This window comes from Bubalus kerabau, chromosome 8, assembly GCF_029407905.1.
Source record: "Bubalus kerabau isolate K-KA32 ecotype Philippines breed swamp buffalo chromosome 8, PCC_UOA_SB_1v2, whole genome shotgun sequence".
NCBI classification, from domain to species: domain Eukaryota; kingdom Metazoa; phylum Chordata; class Mammalia; order Artiodactyla; family Bovidae; genus Bubalus; species Bubalus kerabau.
The window spans coordinates 117,003,554-117,031,020 of NC_073631.1; the positions used below are offsets into that span (position 1 = coordinate 117,003,554).

General features: G+C 61.2%; 2 protein-coding genes and 1 long non-coding RNA gene across 3 annotated transcripts; 1 reads left to right on the forward strand and 2 right to left on the reverse strand.

Annotated features, from left to right (window-relative positions):
- Nucleotides 1-586: 586 nt before the first annotated feature.
- Nucleotides 587-19,658, forward strand: NOS3 (nitric oxide synthase 3). Its single transcript, XM_055591267.1, has 26 exons — nucleotides 587-775; nucleotides 2,083-2,200; nucleotides 2,502-2,650; nucleotides 2,890-3,052; nucleotides 4,390-4,481; nucleotides 4,574-4,715; nucleotides 5,317-5,456; nucleotides 5,547-5,721; nucleotides 6,415-6,516; nucleotides 7,005-7,199; nucleotides 7,309-7,382; nucleotides 7,561-7,705; nucleotides 7,959-8,063; nucleotides 10,727-10,794; nucleotides 11,235-11,351; nucleotides 11,471-11,645; nucleotides 13,716-13,848; nucleotides 13,988-14,066; nucleotides 14,284-14,471; nucleotides 15,443-15,615; nucleotides 15,918-16,128; nucleotides 16,238-16,325; nucleotides 17,346-17,467; nucleotides 18,170-18,318; nucleotides 18,648-18,842; nucleotides 18,955-19,658. The coding sequence occupies exons 1-26, from the start codon at nucleotides 618-620 to the stop codon at nucleotides 19,114-19,116; spliced, it is 3,618 nt and encodes a 1,205-aa protein (XP_055447242.1). The 5' UTR covers nucleotides 587-617; the 3' UTR covers nucleotides 19,117-19,658.
- LOC129659663 (uncharacterized) lies at nucleotides 17,572-18,708 on the reverse strand. The gene is made up of 2 exons (XR_008718171.1): nucleotides 18,658-18,708; nucleotides 17,572-18,337 (listed from the first exon to the last, which is right to left on the reverse strand). It is a non-coding gene; the product is annotated as an uncharacterized LOC129659663 (long non-coding RNA).
- A 481-nt stretch (nucleotides 19,659-20,139) lies between the features above and the next one.
- On the reverse strand, nucleotides 20,140-27,309 carry ATG9B (autophagy related 9B). The gene is made up of 14 exons (XM_055591268.1): nucleotides 26,759-27,309; nucleotides 26,560-26,603; nucleotides 26,350-26,414; nucleotides 26,073-26,234; nucleotides 25,387-25,528; nucleotides 23,106-23,860; nucleotides 22,786-22,939; nucleotides 22,472-22,651; nucleotides 21,532-21,768; nucleotides 21,237-21,370; nucleotides 20,988-21,084; nucleotides 20,662-20,791; nucleotides 20,434-20,576; nucleotides 20,140-20,277 (listed from the first exon to the last, which is right to left on the reverse strand). The coding sequence occupies exons 1-13, from the start codon at nucleotides 27,306-27,308 to the stop codon at nucleotides 20,449-20,451; spliced, it is 2,778 nt and encodes a 925-aa protein (XP_055447243.1). The 5' UTR covers nucleotide 27,309; the 3' UTR covers nucleotides 20,140-20,277; nucleotides 20,434-20,448.
- Nucleotides 27,310-27,467: the final 158 nt, after the last annotated feature.

Consider the following 27,467-nt stretch of genomic DNA (forward strand, 5'->3'; position numbering starts at 1 on the left):
GACCCAAGGACAAAGGGTCAGAGCACCCTTGCTGGACCTGTATCCCCAGGAACCCGAAAGGACTCAACAGTAGGAGTCCAGGAGTGCTTAGATGTCGGCAAGGTGGTCAAGAGAGCCCTGGGGTGACCCTAGCAGTCCCTGTGGTCACTGAGAGCAAGGGACTCATTGTCACCTGCTGCGGCCACAGTGCCCACCTTCTGCCTGACGCCTCAGGGTGAGGCCAGCAAGGGCGAGGTGGAAGGCCTCCCCTCTGGTCAGACACCCCCGCAGGGTTCTTTTGGGCACTATGGCTAGCCCACCCTGCCATCCCACTTCACCCCAGTCCCTGCGCTCTGGCCCCAGGGTTCTGCCAGACACCTGGGTTCCCCCTTATCACCCTCCTTCTCAGAGCGGAACCCAGGCGTCTGGCCCTCCACCCTCTGGGCCAGCGGGCGTGGAGCCGAGGCTCTGGAGCCTCCCGGCCGGGCTAGTTCCTGTCCCATTGTGTGTATGAGGGCCGGGGCGGGGCGAGGGCCCCCTCCTACCGCCCCCTCCCCTTCCTAAGGAAAAGGCCCTAAGCTCTGCTGGGAGCCACAGAGCAGACAGAGGCCACCCGCCCGCCCGCCTGCCCCAGCGACATGGGCAACTTGAAGAGTGTGGGCCAGGAGCCCGGGCCCCCCTGCGGCCTGGGGCTGGGGCTGGGCCTCGGGCTATGCGGCAAGCAGGGCCCAGCCTCCCCGGCACCTGAGCCCAGCCGGGCCCCCGCACCCGCCACCCCGCACGCACCAGACCACAGGTGAGGGCCACGGAGGCTGGGGCACAGGTGGCAGGGTTGGGGCACGGCCGTCGAGGCCTGCAGGCTGGGCTGGGGAGGGTTGGAGCCTACTTCCCACTCCAGAGAGCCAGGTGGCAGATGCCAAAGGCTTTCGGTACGGACAGATCACCAAGGAGGCTCAGACCAGAGACCCGAATCGGGGCCAGCAAGCAGCAGGTGAAAGCTGAGGGCAAGGCTGCCAGCGTAGCAGGTGCGAGTGGCCAGGGTTTGAGGGCAGCTCAGCTACCAAGAGCTGTGTGACTCGAAACAACTTACTTCACCTCTCTGAACCTCCGTTTATATCAAATATGGACCGAGCAGTCCTTTACCCCTATGGGGTTGTTCTGAGTTGCTAGTTTACGGCAAGACTTCAAACACACAGCCGTGACGATTTAACGGGAATGGAAGGGAGCAGGGGAGAGATAGGGTGAGGGACTGAGGCCATGGGGGAGAGACTGAGAGCCTTGGGAAGAACTGAGAGCACAGGGCAGCCAGGTCCCCCTTCCCCTCCTGCAGACCCCTCATCCCACTGGCCATCAACCCCAAAACTCAGCCTGCAGCCCCAGCCCCCAGCAGGGCCACCCTGCTCCCACCACCCACCTCCAGAGCAGAGGTCCCTGGGGACAAGGACCAGGTAGGGTGCCAGGCCAGGCAGGTGGCTCTGCGGGGAAGGGCTAGGGGCCAGGGGCCCTGAGCACCGGGCGCTCCGAGCCCCGAGGTCCTCCCTTCCTCCTCGAGGCTGGGCCAGCAGCTCTGGGAGGAAGTGATAAGGCCCGTTAGGCTTCCCTTCACACACACACTGCTGCCACTGTCAGGAGGGGCGTGAACTGGAGGGAAATCTGGGCCAGGAGTCCCCACCGGGGCTTCCTCAGGCTCATCCCCCTCCAGGCCAGCAAGGGCTCATGTCAGCCTCCGGGAGGATGTCCAGAGGAGGCCATGGGGACCAGGACCAGCCTTGCACCAGGGCCTCGGGATCCCAACGCCACAGCCCCCGTGGCTCCGGGTCTGGCCAAGCATCCAGGGTGGATGTGAGGTGGGCCTGGGTATAGAAGGGGCAATTCAGCCCCTGGACAATCCTGATGTCCTCGGAGCCTCAGATCGCTCATCTGTACCCCCAGGGGAGGCAGGGGGCGATACCACCCGCCTCCTAAGGCCGTAGTGGGTGCTGTGAGGAAAGGTGAGAAAGCATGTGGCAGGCAAGAAACAAGTCACGGGGCTCCTGACGCGGCCAGAGAGGTCTCTGGGACACTCCCTGAGGGTCCCGTGCTTCTCTCTCTCTCGTGACCCAGCCCAGCTCCCAACAGCCCCACGCTGACCCAGCCTCCGGAGGGGCCCAAGTTCCCTCGCGTGAAGAACTGGGAGCTGGGGAGCATCACCTACGACACTCTGTGCGCGCAGTCCCAACAGGTAAGGCCTGGAGCCCTGCCTGTGTCCCAGGTCAGGGTCCACAGGGCTGAGGCCCACCGTCCAGGAGGAACTGGAGGGGCTGAGGGACACGCTGGTGGGGCACTTTGTTCATTCTCAAGCCGCCCTAACCCAGCCCAACCTCCCGGCTGTTCCCAGCTGTTTGCTAAAGTCTTAGCTGGGAGCCACAGCCCCCAGCCCTCCCTGGGGTCCCAGACTCTGCCTCCAGGCCCCAGCCCCATACCCCTCAACCCGCCACCAGCCCTGATCTAGCCCTGACCTTGGCTCTCCTCCACCGACCCAGGACGGGCCCTGCACTCCCAGACGCTGCCTGGGCTCCCTGGTGTTGCCCCGGAAACTGCAGACCCGGCCCTCCCCGGGACCTCCACCCGCTGAGCAGCTGCTGAGCCAGGCCAGGGACTTCATCAACCAGTACTACAGCTCCATCAAGAGGTGAGACCCTCCCCTGAGCCCCTCCTTGTCCTACGGCTCAGGTCCTGCTGAGACCAAGCAGTGGGTGGCACTTGCCTCGAGGCAGCTCCCATTCCCTCCCCCAATCCTGATACTACACGGGGGGGGGGGGGTCCTGAGCTCAACACCCGCCAACACCGCGCCCCCCTAAAAAACGCTTGCTGAGCCTGGGGGGTCCTCCCCTGCCTACAACTTCCTCCCGCTCCCCTCTTCCTGCCTAGGAGCGGCTCCCAGGCTCACGAAGAGCGGCTTCAGGAGGTGGAGGCCGAGGTGGCATCCACGGGCACCTACCACCTCCGAGAGAGCGAGCTGGTGTTCGGGGCCAAGCAGGCCTGGCGCAACGCACCCCGCTGCGTGGGCCGCATCCAGTGGGGGAAGCTGCAGGTGTGGCCCGCCGGCAGGCACCCAGTGTGGGGGCCAGGGGATGCAGAAGAGAAAAAAGAGGGGTGTGACAAGCTCCCGAAGCTTCCTGGGGCAGGGGGGGTGGTCCCAGTAATGGGGAGACCCCTGCCCATTCCCCCTAGAGACTAGCATCCCGGGAAAGCCCTCAGCCCAGGAGCCAACAGCTGGTTGTTAAGACCCACAGCAGTGCCCTGGCTGGGTGGGGAGAAACAGCCAGATGGGCAGAGGGGGGCACTGTGTAGGTGAGGACAGCTGAGCAGTGATCCCTGGGGCAGGGGTGGAGTGGGGGGGCGGTTGTCAGAGCAACAGAATCTTCCAGAAAAGGCCCTCACTTGTCCATCCCAGCCTCCTCACCCCAAACACTGCTCCTTCCCAGCACACACCCCCCACCCCACCCCACCGGAGCCTCTGGCCCACACCCTCCTCCACACGCCCGCCACATGACTCACAGCCAGCCCGCCCACGTTACTGGGACAGCCTGACCCAAGGGGGAGCTGGGTGCGTGACCTTGGCCTCCTTAGCAGTAACTGGACACCAGAGAATTTGGAAGGAAGCCACGTGCCCTGTAAATCCCAAAGGAGTCCCGAATAAAATCAAAACAGTGCTGTCTGACGCTGTCATGACCCTGGAAGTTGGTCGAAGCTCCGGCTCAACTCTGAATCCATCAGAGATTCTGTATTTGATCCACCCTTGACCCCAGGCCTGCCGCTGTCACCAACACGAGTCCCCTGCTCCCTGAAGCAGGAATCAGACCTCCCAGCCTCTGGGGATTCCACCCCCCAGTTAGGATGACTCCTCCTAGCATCAGAATGCCAGGATGGGCAGGGTCCCCGGAGGCCGCCTACTGCAGCCACCCCCATTCCCATCATCTGTGTGCCCAAGGAGGGTCAGAAGACGGAACGGGCTCACCCGCCTTTGCTTGAGCACCGTGAGAAACGAGGAACTCTCGCCACCCACACCCCAGGTGGCCTCACGGCCACTTGGTGGCCTTTCCCCAGTGATCAGTTTGGCAGTGACTGGGTCCCTCCTCTGTACCAGGGACCAAGTCAGCCTACAGGGATGGGGAGATACTCGCCAGCATAAGGAACAGGCCAGGCTATGCCGGGCGTGTAGGGTGCAGGACAGGAAGGATCGATGTGGGGCCAAAGGGTCAGGGAGGCTGCCCAGAGAAGAAAGAGCCCTAGTTCACAGTTCTCGGCACTGCCAGCCTTCAAGGGCTGCGCCAAGGTCGTCAGTCCCTGCCCCACTTCCCTCCCTTCTCCTGGGGCTGCTGCTCAAGACCCGCACCTCCCTCCTGTCTCCCTGCTGGGATGGCTCAGGTGTTCGATGCCCGGGACTGCAGCTCAGCACAGGAGATGTTCACCTACATCTGCAACCACATCAAGTACGCCACCAACCGCGGCAACCTTCGGTGAGTGCCTCCCTCCCTGTCGGCTCGGGACCCCACCCTGCCCCAGTGCGAGCCGTGGACCCGGGCCCTAACCAGCTCTTGTCCCCTATCAGCTCGGCCATCACAGTGTTCCCACAGCGCGCCCCGGGCCGTGGAGACTTCCGGATCTGGAACAGCCAGCTGGTGCGCTACGCGGGCTACAGACAGCAGGATGGCTCTGTGCGTGGGGACCCAGCCAACGTGGAGATCACAGAGGTGGGCACAGGGAGAGGAGAAGGGGGACCCAGCCAATGAGGAGATCACGGAGGTGGGCACGGGGAGAGGAGAAGGGGGGACCTGCCAATGTGGAGATCACGGAGGAGGGCATGGGGAGAGGAAAAGAGGGGACCCGCCAATGTGGAGACCATGGAGGTGGGCACGGAGAGAGGAGAAGGGGGCACCCGGCCAATGAGGAGATCATGGAGGTGGGCACGAGGAGAGGAGAAGGGGGACCCGGCCAACATGGAGACCCTGGAGGTGGGCATGGGGAGAGGAGAAGGGGGGACCCGCAAATGTGGAGATCACAGAGGTGGGCACAGGGAGAGGAGAAGGGGGACCTGCCAACATGGAGATCACGGAGGTGGGCACAGGGAGAGGAGATGGGGGGACCCACCAACGTGGAGTCCACGGAGGTGGGCACGGGGAGAGAAGGGAAAGCCAGCCAGTGAGGACTCTGGGAGGAGGCAGAAGGGTCCAATGGAAGAGCGGTCAGTGTAGCAGGGGGAGGAGACCTCACTGAGACGAAGGAGGAAGGAGGCCCCTGAGGAGACTGCAAGGCTAGGCCCTTGAGACCCCGCTCCTGCCCCTCTCCCCCCAGCTCTGCATCCAGCACGGCTGGACCCCCGGAAACGGCCGCTTCGACGTGCTGCCCCTGCTGCTCCAGGCCCCAGACGAGGCTCCAGAGCTCTTTGTTCTGCCCCCCGAGCTGGTCCTTGAAGTGCCCCTGGAGCACCCCACGTGAGCACAGAGGGGCTGGGGCAGGTGGAGGCGGGGTGGCCAGGCGGATAAGGCTCTGCAGAGGCTGATCCCACGCCCTGATGTCCCCAGACTGGAGTGGTTCGCAGCCCTGGGCCTGCGCTGGTATGCCCTCCCGGCCGTGTCCAACATGCTGCTGGAAATCGGGGGTCTGGAGTTCTCTGCGGCCCCCTTCAGCGGCTGGTACATGAGCACGGAGATTGGCACACGGAACTTGTGTGACCCTCACCGCTACAATATCCTGGAGGTGAGGACCAGTGTGGCGGTGGTTGGGGGGATGTACCAGACGTCAGCAACAGGGAGAAATCTGAACACGCCAGGTCCAGCCTGCCTCCTGAACTAGAACCGAAGGTCGGGGCAAAGGGGGTGCCCACATGTGAAGATGTAGTTATTTTTCGGGGGATGGGGGCTGGAGCTTTCATCAGTTTCTCAAAGCGCAAGTGTGCATCATGTGTCCCAAGTCGCTCAGTCGTGTCTGATTGTTGTGACCCCGTGGACTGTAGCCCACCAGCCTCCTCTATCCATGGGATTCTCCAGGCAAGAATACTGAAGTGGGTTGCCATGCCCTTCTCCGGGGGATCTTCCTGACCCAGGGAATGAACCCGCATCTCTTACGTCTCCTGCCTTGACAGGCAGGTTCTTTACCACTAGTGCCACCTGGGAAGCTCTCTCAAAGGGTATTTTGACTCAAAGCATGTTAAAACCCATTTTAGAGATGAGAAATCAATGGGGCCGACAAGTCACTGGCGCCAGGGTCCCTTTCTGCCCTGAGGTGCCTTTGCAGGCAGGCACGTGAATCAGCCCCCAGTGAAGCACGTGGGCCTCCGGATGGCCACCCACCCACCCACACTCCCTCCCCTCATGAGTTAGAGACAGAGCTGTTCTCTGCCTACCCTCCCCCACCCCCATCCCAACCGATGCCGGGCACCCCTGCCCCCAGGATGTGGCCGTCTGCATGGACCTCGACACGCGGACCACCTCGTCCCTGTGGAAGGACAAGGCGGCCGTGGAGATCAACCTGGCTGTGCTGCACAGCTTTCAGGTACACGGGCCCCGACGGGCCAAGAGCGGGGCTGGAAGAGAGGGAGGCACTTAGACGGTGGGCTCTGAGCACCTAGGCCGGTGGTCCCAGTACAGGAACCCAGCCGATTGGCGCATGCCCGGTAATTGTAGTCCCCGGGGGCCTTCCAGGCTTTGCGCACTTTAGGGGACCCACTGGATTCTGCAAACTCTAATTCTAGGATCAAGTATTATAATTTGAGGAAACTAGGGTTTGCCGAGGACTTCCGCGGGGTCTCGAGAGCTTCAGCTATCTTGATGTGTGGGCTGGGGACAAGGTAGGCACACAGACGTGGGAGCTCAGAGCTGCTGCTTCTGCCGCTGACTTGGTAGCAGGACCACGTGTGCCCCAGGCAGGGGTGACGCTGGCTCCGGGAAGGCCGTGCATGTTAGGTTTGGGGTAAGTGGCCGAAGTGCGGGTCTGTGGGCAGGGCCTCAGCCTGGCCCCACCCCTTCCCTCCCTCTCCCCAGCTCGCCAAGGTGACCATCGTGGACCACCACGCCGCCACAGTGTCCTTCATGAAGCACCTGGACAACGAGCAGAAGGCCAGGGGGGGCTGCCCCGCCGACTGGGCCTGGATCGTGCCCCCCATCTCGGGCAGCCTCACGCCCGTCTTCCACCAGGAGATGGTCAACTACATCCTGTCCCCTGCCTTCCGCTACCAGGTACCCACCCCACCCCCCACGGGCTCCTGCCCACTCCACCAGGGGCCTCCAACCTCCCTTTCTTCTCTCCTCTCCCCCCTCACTCCCGCCCCTCTTCATCCCCCTACAGCCAGACCCCTGGAAGGGGAGCGCAACCAAGGGTGCCGGCATCACCAGAAAGAAGACCTTTAAGGAAGTGGCCAAGTAGGTGCCTCCCCCTGCCGGGTGGGGAGCTGCCCTTCCCCCACACCCCAGGGGTCCACCCCACCCCCATCGGTGGTCTGGGCACACCACCCCTGCAAACCCACCAAGACCCTGCTTGTATGGGGAGGTCCCTGGCTCTGTGCGCCTGGGACCCCCTTCATCCTCCCCTCGCCCACAGCGCGGTGAAGATCTCTGCCTCACTCATGGGCACCCTGATGGCCAAGCGAGTGAAAGCAACCATCCTGTACGCCTCTGAGACCGGCCGGGCCCAGAGTTATGCTCAGCAGCTGGGGAGGCTCTTCCGGAAGGCCTTCGATCCCCGGGTAGGGCTGGGCCCAGCGGGCAAGGGTCTGAAAAGAAGTGGTGGTGGTGGTGGTGGGGTGTCCTGGCCCTATCCTCATTCACATGCTGAAGGACGGGAGAGGGTCACAGTCAGGGCCCACGAGGAGTCCGGGACCCTCAGGGACTCAGGGATCAGGTGAGGGCCTGAGTCTTGCCCTGCCAGGAGGACTAGAGTGAAACAGACCAGCGCAGCAGGCCTGGGTCCCCAGGACTCCATCTTCTCCCTGCCTGCAGGTCCTGTGCATGGATGAGTATGACGTGGTGTCCCTGGAGCACGAGGCGCTGGTGCTGGTGGTGACCAGCACCTTTGGGAATGGCGATCCCCCGGAGAATGGAGAGGTGAGGCCTGCCAGGGAAGGGGGCACCTGGCAATAAGGGAGACTCAAAACTGAGCGCGGCTGGGCAGCACCCTGAGTCCGAGTCCCTTCCACTATCAGAGCAAGCGTTTCACACTTGGGAGGCACTTCCTGACTGGTCAGGCATTGACAGATGGGAAAGGCGGCAGCTAAAGTGAGATCTCAGCTTTTTGTCTTTTCTTCCTTTCTTAACAAAAGAAAAGACCACTGCTCGGATGCTAACAGAAATTAGGTAACCTCACTTTCTGAACGGATCTTGAAAGAAACCAACTGGAGTAGAGTCCCACGGGCAGGATTACTGACTGTTAGCCCTCGCCTTCCCTGCTTCCCGGTCACGGCAGCCCCCAGCTGCATTCCTTTCTGGAGCTCTTGTCCGCTCCTGCTTTTAGACGTCTTCCCACTTATATCTCAAGTCCCCTAGAGCAGGACGCCCAGAGGGCTTCTCCCCCACCACACTGCCCGTTCGGTCCTGCATCCGACCTCCCTGCTAAAGAAAAACACACTCACCAGCTGTTTCTAGAGAGAGTCATGTTTGCATCCGTGGGACCCACGATCCTATCGAGACAGAGAACATTACCAGCACTTAGAAAGGCCCCTAGTCAACTCCCCGAGTCAATCCGCTTCCCAGTCTCCCCACCAAAGGCGACCCCCGTCCTGATTCCTGTCGCCTGCGTTAGAAGGTCACGGAAAGGGGGCACGTGGTGTCTAGCTTCTTTCACCCACCCCACTTTGGAGGCTTATCTCGCTGCTGGATGATTCAGTGGTTCATTCCTGTCCACCTCGGGGGCGTGAACAGTTTATTTCTCTGCTCCCCTGCTGACGGACACCTGGGCTGTTTTCCAGCGCTTGGTATTGCGGATAAAGCTGTTATGAACAGTTTTGTATGAGGCTTTTGTGGCCTTATGTTTTCATTTATCTTGGATAAACACCTAGGAGTGGAACTGTTGGGGCACTGAGTAGACCTATGTCTAACTTTGAAACTGCCCAATGGCCAAACCAATTTGAACTGCACCCTTAAATTCCGTGCAGTTCAATGTATGTACATTTTTACCTCAAATTCTTTTTTTAATGGAGGAAACCTAGGAATTTGCCCCACAGAAAATGGCATATATTTACTAACGACATGAACAAGAATATTAATAGCAGCACTCCTCATGGTATCCCCTCACTGGAAACAATTCAAATGACTCTCAGTCATAGATGGGAAAAATACATCGTGGTCTATTCGAACGCGATGCAGCAACGAGGGTGAACAAATTACAACCACACACAACGAAACAGATGATCTCAAACATCACGTACGAGTGGGAAAGAAGCCAGACACGAAGAATCAGACCATCAGACTCACTTTGTACCAAGTTTAGAAACAGGGAGGACACATCTCTGGTGTTTTAATCAGGAGAGTGGGTGGGGTGATCCCAGGGCGGGAGGTGGGGACCTGGGGTCGGGTCACCCGAAGGTGACTTCTAGGACGCTGGTGAGGTTTCTTGATGGGATGTTGACTACACAGGTAGGTTCAGTTTGTGAAAAGCTATAAAGCTGGGCATTTTATAACATGGGTGCTTTTCTGTGGATACATTATACTTCAAGATAATGTTCAGAAAATAAAATTAAAGTAGCACATGTTAATTGTGGAGACCTTGTAGACCCACCACCTAAATGCATCTGCAGCGAATCCCGGGATGTTATGGCCTTGCCGCAGTTTGTTTTTTCCTGTGCAAAGGTTGGCATGTGTAGTTCTAAGCTGTTTCCGTGGCAGCACGTGATAACGGCTTAGCTTTCTAGAAGGTGTTAGCGCCGCTAGTGATCAGGACAATGCAGGGAGACTGAGAGATGTTTTCCACCTATCAAATTGGCTGAAACATTACAGAGTGGTCACCTCCAGCGTGGACAGGATCATGGAGGACAATCTGATGACCCATCGAGTTTTCAAATCCTGGCTCAGAAAGTCCACATCCAAGGACTACCCTCCTGAAATATGCAGAGGAGGAAGCAGGCACATATGAGTGTTTGAGCATTGTTTGTAGACCATCCAGATGTCCCTGTCAGAGGGAGATCTCATACATAACGGTACCTACAAATGATGGGATGCTGGGTCGTCATTTAAAAGACTGAGGTCAGTGTTGGTGTGTGGACATGAAGGACACCCATGATAGGTTATTGGCAAAAAGCAGGTAAGCATAATATGGTCCCATTTTCACTTAAAAGGAAAACTAGGGACTTCCCTGGCAATCCAGTGGTTAGGACACGGTGCCTTCACCTTGGGGGACCCTAGGTTCAACCCCTGGTTGAGGAATTAAGATCCCGCAAACTGCGTGGCATGGCCAAATAAATAAATAAACTATAAATATAGACATATATTAAGCACAATGAAAAGGGGGCTAGAAAGTGTAACAGCTGTCCGTGGTACACCTGCTCTGACGGATGAGACTGGAGGGAAGGGAAGGGTAGGGTTTCTATTTTATTACTTGACATGCTTCTGTAATGTTTTCCAAAAGCCCATACCTCTTTTTGTTTTTGTTCAAAACAAGTTAAAAGTTAAAATCATAACTAATGGTAACAGGGACCGCTCCAGTGCAGTATGAGCATCTGTACAGTCTGAAATAAAACAAAACTAATCATGATGCTAACACTTGCCCTCACCAGAGTTTTGCAGCTGCCCTGATGGAGATGTCGGGGCCCTACAACAGCTCCCCGCGGCCAGAACAGCACAAGTGAGCAGGAGCGGGGGCGGGGGCGGAGTAGGGGGGTGGCGGAAGGGAGGAGGAGTGGGGGAAGGGGGAGGAAGGGAGGCATTTGGAGACACAAAAGGAAAGAGGGCTCTGGGCTGCAAGTCAGCCTCCCAACAAGCTGGAGGAAGCTGAGCGCAGGCCTGAGCCCCCCCACCTCGCCGCAGCCTCAGGACACCCTCTTGCTTGTGATGCACCCACTTTCAGTCCTGGGACTCTGAGGGGCCAGTCTCCTGCAGAGAGAGGAGGGGAGGCGTGGCCTAGGGCTCAGGGACCCCTGGACACGGACCCTTAGCCATGAAACCAAGCCGCCCCCCACCCAGCACCACGGAGGCAGAGCCCCTGAAGCTGCTGCCCCCCGGGCAGTGTTCAGGCCCTGATGAGTCTCCTCCCCTGTGACACCCTTGTCCCCTCATCTCCTGCAGGAGTTACAAGATCCGCTTCAACAGCGTCTCCTGCTCAGACCCACTGGTGTCCTCCTGGCGGCGGAAGAGAAAGGAGTCCAGCAACACAGATAGCGCAGGGGCCCTGGGGACCCTCAGGTCCGGGGGGCCTCGGCGAGGGGGGCTCTGCTGGTTGCGGGGGAGTGGGGGGTGGCGAGCTGCCTGGGCACCAGGGGCAAGGACGAGGGGGCCTGCCCTGACGGCTCCCGGTACCCCAGGTTCTGTGTATTCGGACTGGGCTCCCGGGCGTACCCCCACTTCTGCGCCTTCGCGCGAGCGGTGGACACCCGGCTGGAAGAGCTGGGAGGGGAGCGGCTGCTGCAGCTGGGCCAGGGCGACGAGCTCTGCGGCCAGGAGGAGGCCTTCCGTGGCTGGGCAAAGGCGGCCTTCCAGGTGAGCTCCCCCACTCCCGCCACCCCTCCAACTCCAATGCTGACTCCTTCCATCCGCCCCCAGACCTGCCACACGGAGGAGGCTGGGGCCTCACCGATGCCCTGACTCTTTGGGTTCTCCGGCCCCTTCCGGCTTCTACAAAATCCACCCTTATATTTCGCCCCACTGCACAGCCAGATCTTCTGGCTGAGTCCTGAGTAGTAGTGATGGATGACATGGCCCCGACGGTGCCGGAAGCAGCAGCCAGGGCCCCAGCAGGCAGGCGGCTGCCTTGGGCAGGCACAGAGGCACAGGTCGCTCCCTCTCCTGGCTGGGTGCAGGGGAGAGGGTGCAGGGCAGGATGAAGGGAAAAGGGAAGACAGAAGCAAGGGCTGAAGCTGCGAAACTACAGGAAGTCAGGGGCCAGACAGGCTTGGGGTGGTGCCTGGGCCGGAGCGGGTTCCTGGGCTAGAGGAGAACAAGGTGGGACTTTCTCAGCCTGGGCTTCCTCCAGAGCAGCCCTGCCTGGTCTGGGAACCACTCCTGGAGCTGGTGGGGGAGGGGGGGGTGGTCCTTCTCCCAGTCCTGACACGGCTCAGGACACTCACTGCTGGCCCCGCCAGGGTTCCCAAGGTTGAGCTCAGCAGGCCTGGACTGATGGCCGAGGAGGAGGGCTCCCCAGGAGGAGGGGTGGGGAGGGCCAGCCAGCACAGATGGAGGCTTTGCTGGGGAGGAGAGTGTTAGTCGCTCAGTTGTGTCTGACTCTTTGCAACCCCATGGACTGGAGCCCGCCAGGCTCCTCTCTCCATGGGATTTCCCAGGCAAGAATTCAAGAGTGGTTAGCCATTCCCTTCTCCAGGGGATCTTCCTGACCTGGGGATGGAACCCGGGTCTCCTGCATTGCAGGCAGATTCTTTACCATCTGAGCCACCAGGAAAGCCCTCGCTGGGGAGGAGAAGAGGGAATGGAAAACAGGAGTAAAGAATCCAGACAAAGGGAAGCGACAGGAAGCTGGGAGCACGAGGAGAGAAGGGGGGAGCGGGCATGAGGCTGGCGGACAGAGCTTAGAAACACAGGGCTGACGGGAGGGGCATCCAGACAGAAGCAGGAAGGCTCTGAGCTGACCAGGGTGGGAGCAGAGGAGGGTAGGAAGGAAGGGAGGGGGCCAAGGAAGGAAGGAAGAGATATAAGACATTACACACACAAAAGAAAGATTAACAGGACTGGCGATACGGGTGGGAGGAGAGGCGGCAGCCAATCCTGGATGAGCCGTAGGTTTCACGCTAAGGGACAGGCTAAGTGGTTTGCCAGGCTTGCGCCTGAGCAAAAACAAATAGGATACACACCCTCCCAGGGGTCCTGCCCCAGGCGCCGCCCCCCTGCAGCCCCTGGTGTGCAGTGCAGACCAGCCAGAGACCCCTCCCATTCTGCGCCCACTCCAGGAGCACTTAAGGGCTTTACCTAAGCTTCTCATTTCATCTGCAGCAGATTCTAAGGAGCTGTGTAAAGACTGGGAAACGGAGGCTTGCAAGCTGTTAGTCTAGGAATCCCTGGGCTTCCCCGGTGGCTCAGACGGTAAAGCGGCTGCCTACAAAGTGGGAGACCTGGGTTCAATCCCTGGGTCAGGAAGATCCCCTGGAGAAGGAAATGGCAACCCACTCCAGTATCCTTGCCTGGAAAACCCAATGGCGGGAGGAGCCTGGGAGGAGCCTGGTAGGCTCCAGTCCATGGGGTTGCAGAGGGTCAGACACGACTGAGCAACTTCACTGTCTTTCACTTTCAGTCTAGGAATCAGACCGTGACCTCAGGTCTGAACACACAGACGCCCTCGCTGAGGGCTACCTACTGTGTGCAAGGAGTTCTGTGCCTCTTGCAACACGAGATTAACACTCACCAGGTTAACTACTGAGTGGGTGTGACACAAATATGTGCAAAAGAGTAGCCAGCACAGCGGCACCAAGTGGGCTGAAGGACAAGGTGCTCTCAGCCTCTGTTTCGGGGAGGTGGCAAGGATCCAACGGGCCCTTCATCAGCCCCTCTGAGCTCCCTGCTGCTCGGGCCGGTCCTCAACACTCACCTCCTCACCCCCAGGCCTCCTGCGAGACATTCTGTGTTGGGGAGGAGGCCAAGGCTGCCGCCCAGGACATCTTCAGCCCCAAAAGGAGCTGGAAACGCCAGAGGTACCGGCTGAGCGCCCAGGCCGAGGGCCTCCAGCTGCTGCCAGGTGGGGCCCGACGTCACCCCAACCCTGCTGGCCCTCTGGACTTTGGGGGGCCCGGGACCCACTGACTCGGGGGCCAGACCTGAGTCCCTGGCTTGGGTTCAGTCTCATCTGCTCCCCTCCCCACCCCCTCGCCCCTCAGGCCTGATCCACGTGCACAGACGGAAGATGTTTCAGGCCACAGTCCTCTCGGTGGAAAACCTGCAAAGCAGCAAGTCCACGTGAGGAGGGCCACTCCCCACCCCCACTAGCCCATCCCCGCTTCCCCAGACCCCAGCACCACCCACCCCCGCTTCCCCAGACCCCAGCACCCCCCACCCCCACCCACCCACCCCCGCTTCCCCAGACCCCAGCACCCCCCACCCCCACTTCCCCAGACCCCAGCACGCCCCTCCTCGCCCCCAGCCCTCCTGTAACTTCCCCCTCTCCTCACCCCAGCCGGGCCACCATCCTCGTGCGCCTGGACACTGCAGGCCAGGAGGGGCTGCAGTACCAGCCGGGGGACCACATAGGCATCTGCCCGCCCAACCGGCCGGGCCTGGTGGAGGCGCTGCTGAGCCGCGTGGAGGACCCGCCACCGCCCACCGAGTCTGTGGCTGTGGAGCAGCTGGAGAAAGGCAGCCCAGGTGAGGGGCCGTCTAGGGAGCGGGGGGTGGGGGCCAGTGAGGGCCGCTCCATCCCTCTGGCCCCAGGGTCCCCTCAGGGTCAGGACCCCATGGAAGGCTGCTGTGGCCCCCACTCGCAGCCACTGTGCTACCTCCATGGATTGAAGCTCCTTTCTCAGAACCCACCCCCAGAGCCCCCACAAAAGGCCACCCCTCCCTCTGGGCCCGTCCCCATCCCCAGCCGTCTAGCCTGCTCTGCAGCTGGCACCAGGTCTGCCTTCTGCTGCCCCCGGGCCTGGAGTTACAATAAGATGAGTGGGGGAGTGGCAGGGGCCCAGACCAACCCAATCCAGCAGGGGCCCTCAAACACACAAACACACACACACACAACCAGACCAACCCAATCCAGCAGGGCCCTCGAACACACACACACACTCACACACACACACACACACACACGCACGCACACAACCAGACCAACCCAATCCAGCAGGGGCCCTCAAACACACACACACACACACAACCAGACCAACCCAATCCAGCAGGGCCCTCGAACACACACACACACGCACACACGCACGCACACAACCAGACCAACCCAATCCAGCAGGGGCCCTCGAATACGCACACATGCACGCACACATGCACGCACACAACCAGACCAACCCAATCCAGCAGGGCCCTCGAATACACACACACACACGCACACACGCACGCACACAACCAGACCAACCCAATCCAGCAGGGACACACACACACACAGAGGCACGCATACAACCAGACCAACCCAATCCAGCAGGGCCCTCGAATACATACACAAGGACTACCCAGACAGGCCCACCACCACTGTCCAAGGGCCAGCCGTCCAATGACACCATAAAGTGTGGTCAGTCCCCACGTCCTCCCCAGAGAAGCAGCCGTCACCCCGGACAAGGCGGGCCCACCGTGGCCCCCATCCTCTGAATGTCTCTTTGTGCCCCCCACACCCCCAGGCGGCCCTCCTCCCAGCTGGGTGCGGGACCCACGGCTGCCCCCGTGCACACTGCGCCAGGCTCTCACCTTCTTCCTGGACATCACCTCCCCGCCCAGCCCCCGGCTTCTCCGACTGCTCAGCACCCTGGCTGAAGAACCCAGCGAGCAGCAGGAGCTCGAGACCCTCAGTCAGGTCGGGAGCCCCCCACCCCCACCCCAACCCCTGCCCCCAGTGGGGCAGCAGGGACCCGTGAGACAGGATGAGCTGCGGGGAGGGGGACTTCCAGCGAAAGTCTGCCCCCCAACTCTGGAGTTCCTATTCATCTCTGAATTCTCTGGCCTTAAAGAGGCATGCGGAAGGTGCTGGAGAAATGTTTGTGGCCCCAACTGAGGAGCAAGAAGCCCCCCTACCAGGAGGCTCAGCTCAGGAGGGGTCAGGAAGGGAGGTCGACAGGAGGCAGGTGCCAAGCTCACTGCCACCCCCCACCCCGCCAGGACCCCCGGCGCTATGAGGAGTGGAAGTGGTTCCGCTGCCCCACGCTGCTGGAGGTGCTGGAGCAGTTCCCGTCCGTGGCGCTGCCTGCCCCGCTGCTCCTCACCCAGCTGCCCCTGCTGCAGCCCCGGTACTATTCCGTCAGCTCGGCCCCCAATGCCCACCCCGGAGAGGTCCACCTCACAGTGGCCGTGCTGGCGTACAGGACCCAAGGTAAGGCAGGGGAGGGGGCCGGGGCCGGGACCCCACAGTGACCCTCAGGGCGGGGTGGGGTGGTGTGGGTCCCTCACCTGTGGCCCTCTCCCTCCTCCCCACCCCCTAGATGGGCTGGGCCCCCTACACTACGGGGTCTGCTCCACATGGCTGAGCCAGCTCAAGACTGGAGACCCCGTGCCCTGCTTCATCAGGGGGTGAGTGAGCACTGCGGGAGGGCGGGGGGAGCAGTGGGCGCCCGGGAGGGCACGGGGAAGAGGAGGGCGTCTGTCCAAGCTGGGATGGACAGAGCGCCACGTGGATGGCTGAGGACAGATGGACAGGCCGGCTGCACAGGGGGGAGGGGAGAAGCCTTGGTAGAGCCTGTGAGTGAGAGCAGGCAGGCCCCGCCTAACCCAACCAGGAAGGGGCATCCCATTAAGCCACTCACTTCACAACTCTGGCTTAGCTTTGGGCCTCTCACTGATTCGGACTTCAGGTCCTACCTTGAAGCTGCAGCTCCCAGGAACGGGCTGGGATCCCACCCCAGCAGGCCGTCCCTTTTAGAAGGTGTACCGTGTCCCTCCCTACATCCCTGGGGTCCCTCGGATGTTGGCAGGCAGGCACCTGGGAACTGTGCTCCACCCACCTTTAGTCCAGGGAGAACTAGTTAGCTCACCATAATGTCACTAAGGACTCAAGGGAAAGGGAAGGATCTCAGGACACCGTTCCCTCCCTGCTGTGTCCAGAAGTCTTGCCCCATCCAGCACCCAGGAGCTGGAGGCCTAAGGTGGCACAAGCAAGAGTTCCCAGGATGCACCAGCCAGGCCCAGTGACCCGAACCTATCCAGCAGGCCAAATTACAAATAAACTGCCCATCTAGTGAACACAAACCAAATGCCGATATTGAGGCTGTGGTTTCAAATATACTCTGTGAACCCATTATGAACCAAAAGGCTGTCTGCCCTTCCCTTCCCCATGCTTTCTATATCTCCTAAACTGAGACATCAAAACGTTCTTCAGTTCAAACTTGAGCTTTACTTCCTTTGACGCAACCTCCAGAAACTACAGGTCCAGAGAGTCTCTGCCAATATGGAAAGTTCTTTTACTAAACACACCATGCTCACTATAAGCTAGATGCAAACAGGTTAAGTTCTCCTCTCTCCACCCTGCCGAGGTTGGTAAGAGTTGGGGGTCTGGGGGGACAAAGAGGGCCTGACGAAGGGTGTCTTGGCCAGGGCTCCCTCCTTCCGGCTGCCGCCTGACCCCTACGTGCCCTGCATCCTCGTGGGCCCTGGCACTGGCATCGCCCCCTTCCGGGGATTTTGGCAGGAGAGGCTACATGACATTGAGAGCAAAGGTGAGGCTGGGGCCCAAGGGAATGACCGGAAGGCAGGAGGGAGTCACACAATTTAGGGGGACCAAGGGGCAGGGCGCTGAAAGGCAGGAAACAGGGCAAGAAACAGGACTCCAAAGGTGAAGTTTATTAGACCGGGGGGTGGGGGGAACCTCCTAGAGACAAGAGCAGTGCCTTGTTGGTCTGGCTTCCTGGTGCCTAGCACAAAGTAGCGTTGGATTGAATTAAGGAAAAAGGGAACCTGGAAGGCTGGAGAAGACAGGGTTGGAACTCAGAAGACGGAAACGCCCCAGGTGGACTCTGGACTGTGTCAGAGGTCAATGAAGTGTGTCTGAGATCCCAGGAAGCTGAAGGGTGTTCAGATTGGGCGCTGGGTGCCCAGGGGAGCTGGCCGATCAAAAGAAAGGGGGCTTGTGACTAAGAGGAAGGCGCAGAGTGCAGAAGCTGAAGGTGTGGGAGAACGAGAAGGCCCTGCTGTGGCAGTGTCAGCACTGGCCATCCCGCCAGGGAAGTCACCACCTCCTGTGACCTTGGGCTTCTCTGTGAAAACATCCCTCTCCTAGAGGCCAAAGAGCGTAGAGTGGTGGTTTCTGCAGGAAAAGGTGGGCGGTCGGCCTGAGTGAGGGAAGCCAGTGGGAGGTGTCCCCGGAGCTGGGTCCCCCAGGAGGGTTTGGGGGCGCTCTCAAGCCACAGTGATGCCCGCAGGGCTGCAGCCCGCCCCCATGACCCTGGTGTTCGGCTGCCGGTGCTCCCAACTCGACCATCTCTACCGCGACGAGGTGCAGGACGCCCAGGAGCGCGGGGTGTTTGGCCGCGTCCTCACCGCCTTCTCCCGGGAACCTGACAGCCCCAAGGTGCGGGATCCTGAGGGTGCTGGGGTAACCAGAAGCTCGGGAGGGAGGAAGAACCGCTGTGCGCTCCAGCTGGGCTCTGAGACCCAGGCCGGCCCGGCCTACTCTGATCGACTCGTTGGGCTCCCTTTGGGTCCCGCTCACCCTCGCCCAAGCCCCGCCTCTGGCTCCTCTCCGTCTCTCCAGACCCCAGCCCCGCGCACCTGGGCCCCACCTGGCACCCGGGGCATCTCTTCGCGCCCAGGACCCGCCGGCCCCCCTCGCTCCCCTGGGGCCTGCCCTTACTCCGCGGGCCCCGCAGGGGTCCGCCCCTAATCCCGCCTCCCCTTCAGACTTACGTACAGGACATCCTGAGAACCGAGCTGGCTGCCGAGGTGCACCGCGTGCTGTGCCTCGAGCGGGGCCACATGTTTGTCTGCGGCGACGTCACTATGGCAACCAGCGTCCTGCAGACGGTGCAGCGCATCTTGGCGACAGAGGGCGACATGGAGCTGGACGAGGCGGGCGACGTCATCGGCGTGCTGCGGGTGCGGAAGGGCGGGGGCGCGGCCGGCGGGGACAGACCCGGACGGGGGCGGGGCCTACCGCCGCTCTACACTTCCACCGGGGTTTTGATCCTCCGCGCTCTTTCCCTCCCAGGATCAGCAACGCTATCACGAGGACATTTTCGGCCTCACGCTGCGCACCCAGGAGGTGACAAGCCGTATACGTACCCAGAGCTTTTCCCTGCAGGAACGGCATCTGCGGGGCGCGGTGCCCTGGGCCTTCGACCCGCCCGGCCCAGACACCCCCGGCCCCTGAGACCCCTCTTGCTTCCCACTGCAGTTCCCGGAGAGAGGGGCTGTCATTCCACTATGGCTCTTCCGCTGTCCTGTCGGCCTTTACCAGGACCGGCCACCTCTCCCTCTCCTCCCAGGTGACTTCCCAGAGACTGTTGGGATTCCCTGTACCATCTCATCCTCTCATCTCTAGGTCTGTTTCCCCACCCTAAGTCTATCTGGAAGACCCCTCCCAGCAGCGGTATTCCAGAGCCTACAGTCAGCCCTTTGGTGTTTAGGTGAATTTTAGATTCCCCTCGCCTCTCTCTAGAAGTATCTTATCTTGAAACCTGATCTCTAAATCCTTCAAATATTTATTATTGAAGATTTACCATAAGAGACTGGACCAGAAGTTAGGAGACCTACTAAGATGCCTAAGCCAGTGCTGTCAATTGCAGTTACAGAATAATGACAAGCTTTGTCTTTTAACTTGTGCGCAAGCTGTGGGGGTGGTAACTCTTGGACGGAGGAGTCTTGTCCCACAGGCTCCTCTCTGACTCCTGCCCTGGAGAAACCTGGTTTCCGGCCAAGAGCAGACAGTTCTCCAGTGTGGCTTCCCTGCTCTTGACGAGAAGCAGGGACAGCCCTGGCTGCCAGGCATGGGGAGTCCAGGACTAAGGTCACAAAGATGAGCAGCACAGCCGTGAGCAAACTTCACTGCTGGTTCCCCACGGCAAGAGGAGCCACGGCCACTTTCTCAGTCACACCGCCGTGAACTCCAAACACATCAGGCCCCTCTAGTCTTTTCCGCTCACAGTCCCCATGCCCTTCCACCAGTCCCATGGGAACCTAAGGGCCAGATGAACCTGAGCACCTACTGCCTTTCAGGTCCCATCCCCCATTGCTCCCTGATGTGTAGCTTGGCCTCTACCTTGGCCCTGCCCACAGGCATGAGGTCACTTGGTAACTTCTCCCCGGGACCTACAGTTGTCCCTTAGCCCCTCCACGTGGGGACTGTCTCCAAGACGTGTTTCCTGAGGCCTTGGGAAGCTCCTCTCCTACCGTTCCTCTGTGCTCTGGGCGAGTTCGTCAATGACTCCCAAGTCCTGCCCAACTAAGCACCCGTGGGGGTCTTGAAAGAGGGCTTGGCATGCCTTTCCACTCCGCCTCGCCCAATCTCCTGTGACTGGAGAAGCCAGGGAGCCTGGGGGAGGAAAAGCTCTTGGCAGGCAGTCCAGGGGTTCAGGTTCCAGAGATGAACCCCCCGTCACCCCAAATTCCCACCACTCTTCCCGCCCCTCCAAGTCCGACACCACCCAATATCCTACCCATTCCTCCACCCCCGTGAGACGATACTGACCCCCGAGGAGCCCACTCAGTCAGTGCTAGTAGCCTGGCCAGGCTCCTTCTGGGTGTCTGTGGGCTCCTGGAACCCTCCAGGAAACGAACTCTGGGTCCTCTGGGCACTCCACTGCCGTCTGGGGCTGGAGGCGGGACTGGAGCCTGGTGAGAAAGGCCATGAGTTGGGAAATGCCATGATGGCCGCAGGTCCCCAGCGTCTGTCCCCTGCACACCCTAACCGCCTCACCATCACTGGACCAGCATGGCTTCTCCTCATCTGGAGAGAGAGTCTGTGGGGGGCTGGGCCAGGGCCGGGACAGCGGGGAGGCTGAGGCCTCGCCCCACAGTTCCTGCTGCTGCTGCTGATGATGATGGAGCTAGGAAAGGAGAAGATGAGAGGCCTCCCTCCTGTCCCGGTGTGAGGCCCAGCCCCAGGCCAGGTGCAGAGGCTGTTGACACCTCCTCCCCCAGCTCCTGTTGAGTAACTCCTTACACTCCAGCCCCCTCCACACTCTCCCCTTTGTTCAGCTGCCTCCTCCCTCCCCTTCTCTTTTTGGCACCCCCTCTGCTCACCTGGTGCAGGTAAATGGCATGGAGACTCATCTCAGCAGATGCAAGCTCTGGGAGCTGGGCCAGCTTCTGGCCCCCAGTGCCTCCCGGGGACACACAGCTAGAACAGAGGGCGCCATGAAGACATGCACAATCCCCCAGGGAGAGCCTGGCTTCAACTCCCCTTCCACATCACCCCCCACTCCAGTGCCCCTTCTCCTGGAGGATCAGCCCCACCCCTTGCTCCCGGCATCTCAGGCTCCCACCCCTTACCTTGAGTCCTGGGTAATTCGGGAAAGGGAGGCCAGGAGGCTGGCTGTAGCTGCGGCCGGGCAGGGGGCTGTGGGGCTGAGGTCTTGAGGCGGCCGGAGGGGCTGCACCAAGAGGTTGGCCAGGAAGGCCTCCGGCTGGGAGCGAGAGGAGAGAGGGTCAGAAGAGAGGACAGAGGGGAGGGAGGAGGTCTGGGAAGGCAGGAGAGCAGATGGCACCAGCGAGCAGGCTAATAAAGGGGTGAGGCTGAGGGTGGTGGGGACGGGGGAGCAGACGGGCAGGCCCGGCTCCAACTCACCAGGGGGGAGTGAGAGTTGCCGAGGGTCCCAGGGGCAAGGGGGCTGCGCAGCGAGCTGGCGCCCCAGGCAGCTGCGTCTTGCTGCACCCGGCCTCTCAGGTGCCCCAGGAACTTGGAGCTGTGGCCTGGGGGGCGCCATTGTGGGTGAACCAGGGAGAACCTCATCAAGGAGAGTTCCGTCTTCCCATCCTCAGCGCGCTGAGACAGTGAGGCCTCGGTCTGTCCCTCAGAGAGCCACTAAAAGGAACGATGGCCCTTCACGTGCTGCCAGGATCGGGCAGCGCAGCTTGTGGGATCTCAGATCCCCGACCAGGGATCGAACCAGGGGCCCTGGTAGTGAAAGCACTAAAGCCTGACCACTAGGCCACCAGGGAACTCCAGCCAACTCCACTTGGATAGCTGCGGTGGGGGCCTGGTGGGGTAGGCAGGACAGGAAACACTAGCCCAGGGGGAAAGGATGGAGGCCACAAGGGGACAAGTTCAAGATCAGCCAAATAAAACACAGCCGGAGGGCAGGACCCGGGTCCAGACCCAGCGCTAGCGTAGGACGTGGGCTCAGTGTTTTGCTGGCCCGTGCACACTGGCTACCACTACTGGCCCGACAGCCTTGGTCAGGAAACCCATCCGTACCCCAGCCCCATCCACTGACCGAGCCGTTTCTCTCCGGTGGTCTGTGCTCCCATTTACTGGTGTGTGATGGTGCTGGACACCCTCTTAGGCCTCTTCACCTGTCATCTCACGTGATCCTCTTAAGAGCCCCAAGCACTGGCTAGTCATTGCCCGAATTTGAGAAATGAGGGCTCAGGAAAGTGACGTGGGGAGCTCGAGGTTGCAGGTGCCAAGCAGTGAAGGTGGGGGTGGAACCCAGTTCTGCTTCCAGTGAGGCAAGCCAACGCCTACCCAACCTACCTACCCAGCACCTCCGGGGACAGGCTCTCACCTGCGGGTGGCCGTGCCGCTTCACGTCCATAAGGGCAAAGGAGCAGATGTCGCCGACCCCGGCCACATCCACAGTAAAGTGCCGAAAGAAGTCAATGATCTCCAAGGCTCGGGGCCGAAACCAGAAGATCAGAAACAAGGGGGTGAGGACAGGGGACAGGAGCTCCTCCACCACGGAGACCTGGAGAAAGCAGGCCCGAGGCCGAGAAGGGCTTGCTGAGGGCAACCTCCAACCCCGTCACTCCGGGGACCCACCCCCAGACCCCGGCGGGCAGCCAAAAGTCCCCTCAGCGCCGCTTCCGGCGTGACCCTCACAGCTCGGTATTGCAACAGCCGCGCCATCTGCCTGTAAGAGCTGGTCCTGCCGGCAGGGCCGGTCTCCTCGGGGAGGTAGTGCATGTGGGCCAAGGCCGCCTGCAGCAGGAGCTGCGGCGAACGGCCTTGGCCTTGCTCATCCGGAATGAAAGACCTAGAGGGCGGGATCGGGGTGGGGAAAGAAGGGGGCCTGCGGTTCAGAGGATGTGCGGGGGGTGGGGTGGGGGTACACTAGCGGGGTGGGGAGAGGGAGGGGTGCGCGGAGGCTCCGACCCAGGACCGAGGAAAAGGGCCCCTTTCCCGGCTCTCTGCCATCGCACCTGGCCACGGTGGCCGCGATCCCGAGCGCGGTCATGGCGGTGAGCACGTGCTCCACGGAGAGCACGTCCTCGTCGTACACGGTGAGCACGAGCAGCGCGGCCAAGGGCGCGCCGGCGAAGAAGACGAGCTGGCGGGCCAGCAGCGCCAGCAGGGGCGCGGGGGGCGCGGCGGCGCGCAGGAAGGCGGCGGCCGGGCGGTAGGCGCGGGCCAGGCGCGCGCGCAGCTCGTGCGGCAGCTCGTTGAAGTGGCGCAGCTGCAGGCGGGCCAGGCGGGACCAGCGGCGCGTCCCCAGCGCGCCGGGCTCGCGCCGCAGCAACTCGGCGTGGCTGTAGAAGGCGTGCAGCACCTGCCAGGCCAGCACCAGCGGGCTCAGCGCCAGGTTCGCGGCCGCCAGCAGTAGCACCGTGAGCCGCCAGCGCGCGGCCAGGGCGGCCCGCTGGTCGCCGCGCTTGTAGGCTTCGGGCAGCTCCCAGCCGCCACGGAAGAGCGAGAAGGGCCCGCGGAAGAGGAGCAGGTCGACGTTGAGTGCCAGGCCGCGGCTGAGAAAGGCCGCGCCTCCGCCCCATGGCAGCGCGGCGCGGGCGGGCAGCAGCCCCTTGTTGGCCAGCGCCACCTGGTAGTTGGTGTAGCGCAGGATGCGGTGGTGGACGTCCAGCTCCGTCAGCGGCCTCGGCTGCACGCATAGCCCCCCGCTCCTCTGCAGCGCCAGGAGGCGGGACTGCACCTCTGCCCAGGGCACCGAGCTGAGCTCCTCCTGCGGAGAGCCGACAGCTGAAGCCAGCGCCCCCGACCCCTCTCCATCGCGATGCCCACCCTCCGCGTGGCCAGAGCGGCATCCCGGCGTGCCCTCCCCGCCGGCCTCACCCGGGCCCTCCCGCCGGAAACCCACCGCCTTTCACGGCCGCCCCTTCGCCCTCCTCTCTTTGCCACCTACCAGGGGCACCTCATCCTCGGTCTGGCACCTCCCCAGGCCCTTGCCCCTCCTGGGCCAGGAGTCACGTGCTCCCCAGGGGACCCCCCCCCATAAGCTAAACTCCATAGGTATATGAGCTCGGCCCCTTCCAAGCAGATCTTCCAGACACGCCCCCTCCCCGTCCTGGCAGCCCTACAGGCACAAGGCACACCACAGCTGGAGGTAACAGGGCGATCACTCTTTCTCCTTCCTAGGGTGCCAGCCAGCCGGGCGCAGAAGCCGCACAAGCTTTTAACTTGTCATGCTTGGAGACCCCACCCCCACCCCCATCCCCTCCATCAGATTAATCTTCCTAAGGCAGTGGCCACCTCCCCATCTGGGGCAGGGGGATGCCGTCAGACCTCACTTGCTGCTCAGCTGCAAAACTCATTTTAGCCCAGTTTCACCCAGCCTCCCCAGCCCAGCTTAGTCACGTCCCTCCAGGCCAGCCTCTCCAGTCCATCCCAGGGTCTCCCCTACCTCTGAAAGGAAGCAGGGAAGAGAAGAAAGAAGGAGGGAGAAAGAGAAGGGGTCAGGCGCCTTCCTGGAGGAGCAGCGGTCCAGCTCCCGACGTTCCCTGTGTCTGTCCCCAGCCCTCTGCTGTGGCTCGGGCTCCCCTACTCAAGGGGGCTTTCAGAGGACCTCTCCCCTTTGCTGCACTGGAGGGCAGGGTTCTGGACTTCTGAGGGGAGCAAGGGAAGTTGACTGCTGAAGGTAGCCTTTGTGCTGTGCCTTAGGGAAAGAATTAAGTACAGAGGCAGATGGAGTGAGACCAAGAGGAGGAGGAGAGAGCAAAGTGTGGCCAGGAACAGTGAAGGGGCCCACGAAGTAGCTTCCTGCAAAGAGAAGCCAGAAAGGGGGGTGGGGCCCCCGGACAGAGGCCTGAACACTCAGTGGCAAGCTGGTAGGTCAGTCTCCTCATCGCTGCCCGAGATGCTCACTGCTCCCCCCTCCACCCCTTTCCTTCATGGGGCCTGGAACACCATCTCACCTCCTATCCTTCCCAGCCAGGTCTCAGTCCTTCCTGCTCTGTAAAACCACCCCTCTAAATCCCCATCGTCTGGACCACAGGCACGTGGCTGTACATATCTTCCATAACTATCTGCATCAACTAAGAGCCACAACAGTAAGGACCTCAGGTTCTACCGGGTGGTACTCCACTTCCTAGCGTTATTTGGGGCTAAGCCTAGGTAGGTGTGTCACAAAGGTCTTCTGCCCTCTTTGCAGTGGCTCCTCCAGTCTGCACAGCCCGCCACTCCTCCCCATCCTCTGCCCCCCACCTCCCCCCCGACATGGCACCCCTCCACAGACACGCTCATCCAACTCACCGGGGGGATGTGCAGGGCCTCCCTGTAAAACACCTGGATGTCCCAGTAGCTGAAGAGGTTGCAGACCGAGCGAAGCAGCTGGAACAGCCAGAAGGCAGCAGCCAGGATCAGCAGGAAGACCAGGAGGGGGCTGGAGCAGATCCTGTGTGAGGCGAGACAGACAGTAGAGACAAAGTAGGGCCCCATAGCAAGGGAGACCAGTCTTGGGGAGTGATGGAGGTCAGGGAGAGGGGGCCCTGCCAGACCAGCGATTCTCAGAGTGTGGGTCCTAGAGGTCCCCCAACTCTTGTGTCTGGAAGGTCAGAACTTTTCAGCTAATATTCAGGTTTTCTGCCATTTTCATTCTCATTCTCCCAAGAGTATCCAGTGGACTTTTCCCGAGTCTATGTGACATCACGTTCACAGACGGGATGTATGTTCCTACATTCATAGATTTTAAAGCTGTTCTTGGCTTTGACATCTAACAAGGTAAATGCAGATAGGATGCTCAGAACAAAAGCCCCTGGAAGTTGGTTCTCAACAAACATTAAGTGTATTAAAGGTGTATTCTCCACCAACATTAAGTGGATTAAAGGTGTCTTCAAACCAAAACCTCAGAGAATGGATGATCTAGACCAAGGAACAAAAGGAGGGGAGGCTTTTGTGTTGGTCTCCCTCAGCCCCTGCCCCCGCCGGCTTTCACTCACCGCTGGGCACACTGGGAGGAGGGTAGGACGGCGTCCGACAAGGTCACTTTGCTCTGGAGTGGCCCAGGTCGTGTTCGGTTACTCAGTTGGTTGGCAAAGAGAATATTGTAATCCACGCAACGAAGGAGGAAGGTTGTGAAGGTGACGATGAAAATGAATTGTCTGGGACGAGAGGAAGAGTGGTGCTCAAGCCTGAGGGCTGAGTGGGCTCCTGCCCCAGCCCCCAGGCCCACCGAGTTGGTTAGCCCCTCCTGCTGGGCCCCTGGGCACATCTCACCCCAGCTGGAAGACATCCTCCAGCAGGATACAGGTAAAGCCATTCCTCTGGTGGTAGCTGTAGATGTGGCCACAAGTCAAGAAGTCCGCCTGAAGCCTGATGGGCTTTTCCTGAGGATGCCTCCCGATCCCCCCACCAAGTCCCCAGCCCACAGCACCCATCCCCCTGCCTGCCATGCCCCTTCTGCCAGGCTGCGCACAGAAAGGATATCTTGGTGAAGAAGCTGTCCAGGTTCTGGATGTGGTGCCAGGAGCCTGGGCACAAAAGGGAGAGCGTTGGGGTGTGGTGCTCACCTGACTCCATGCCCTCAAGCTGCTGCCAGAGGCCCAGCCCGGGGCGGCGTTGCGGAGAGGGGGTGGGCAACCCTAGAGCCTCCAGGGCCTCCCCAGCCCCACACCCACCCGCTCACCTCGGAGCCCTTCCGGCACATGAAGCAGGGGCTGCTGCTCCTCCCCATGGAGGGGTGAATCTTGGGACCCCTCGGGGTCACCGTCCTCCAGCCGCTCATAATCCTGCTCGGGGATCAGAGGGCCTATCCGCAGCCCAGGAGAGTCCTGGGGGCATCGGCATGGGGGAGGGGGAGTCCCCAAGGCCGGGGGAGGGGCAGAGTGGGAACCCCAGAGAAGGGGAGCAGAGACGGGTGTCATCGAGGGCTGGGGCTGCGCTGGGGGGGTGGCTGGGGTGGGGGGGGCACTGTGGCAAGGCTGAGAAGCCCCTGGGGCCTGCACCGCTGGGCAGGGGAGCCCCGAGGCTGAAGGAGGAGCTGAGGAAGGGGCCCTTCTTGTGGGAGGGACAGGGGACAGAGAGAAGAAGGAGACCCTCCCCGCCCCAGGTCCCCGACAGGGAGGAGGAGGAAGAGGAGGCAGTGGCGTGGGGAGGAGGGGCACAGATCCAGGCCCCAGGTCTCCCCGCCACCCCAACCGCCCCTTGGTCCCCCCCCAGCCCATTCGCCTCACCATCAGGCCAGCGGCTTCTTCTGAAAGCTCGGAAGGATGGGAGCTGCTGCCGTCTCCGCAGAGGGCTGCGTTGCTGAGCAGAGACGTTGACAACTAGGACGGGTGACAACAGCTCATGACTCAGTGGGGGCGGCTCAGGCGTCCCAACTCGCAGGCACCAGT

Coding starts and splice junctions, on each gene's coding strand:
- NOS3 (XM_055591267.1), top strand. CDS start 618: ATGGGCAACTTGAAGAGTGTGGGCCAGGAGCCCGGGCCCCCCTGCGGC. Junction 2,201..2,501: donor TGTGCGCGCAGTCCCAACAG/GTAAGGCCTGGA, acceptor CCACCGACCCAG/GACGGGCCCTGCACTCCCAG. Junction 17,468..18,169: donor ACATGACATTGAGAGCAAAG/GTGAGGCTGGGG, acceptor TGATGCCCGCAG/GGCTGCAGCCCGCCCCCATG.
- ATG9B (XM_055591268.1), bottom strand. CDS start 27,308: ATGGTGAGGCGAATGGGCTGGGGGGGGACCAAGGGGCGGTTGGGGTGG. Junction 26,235..26,349: donor GAGGATGTCTTCCAGCTGGG/GTGAGATGTGCC, acceptor CTCTCGTCCCAG/ACAATTCATTTTCATCGTCA. Junction 23,861..25,386: donor AGGCCCTGCACATCCCCCCG/GTGAGTTGGATG, acceptor GGCTCTCCGCAG/GAGGAGCTCAGCTCGGTGCC.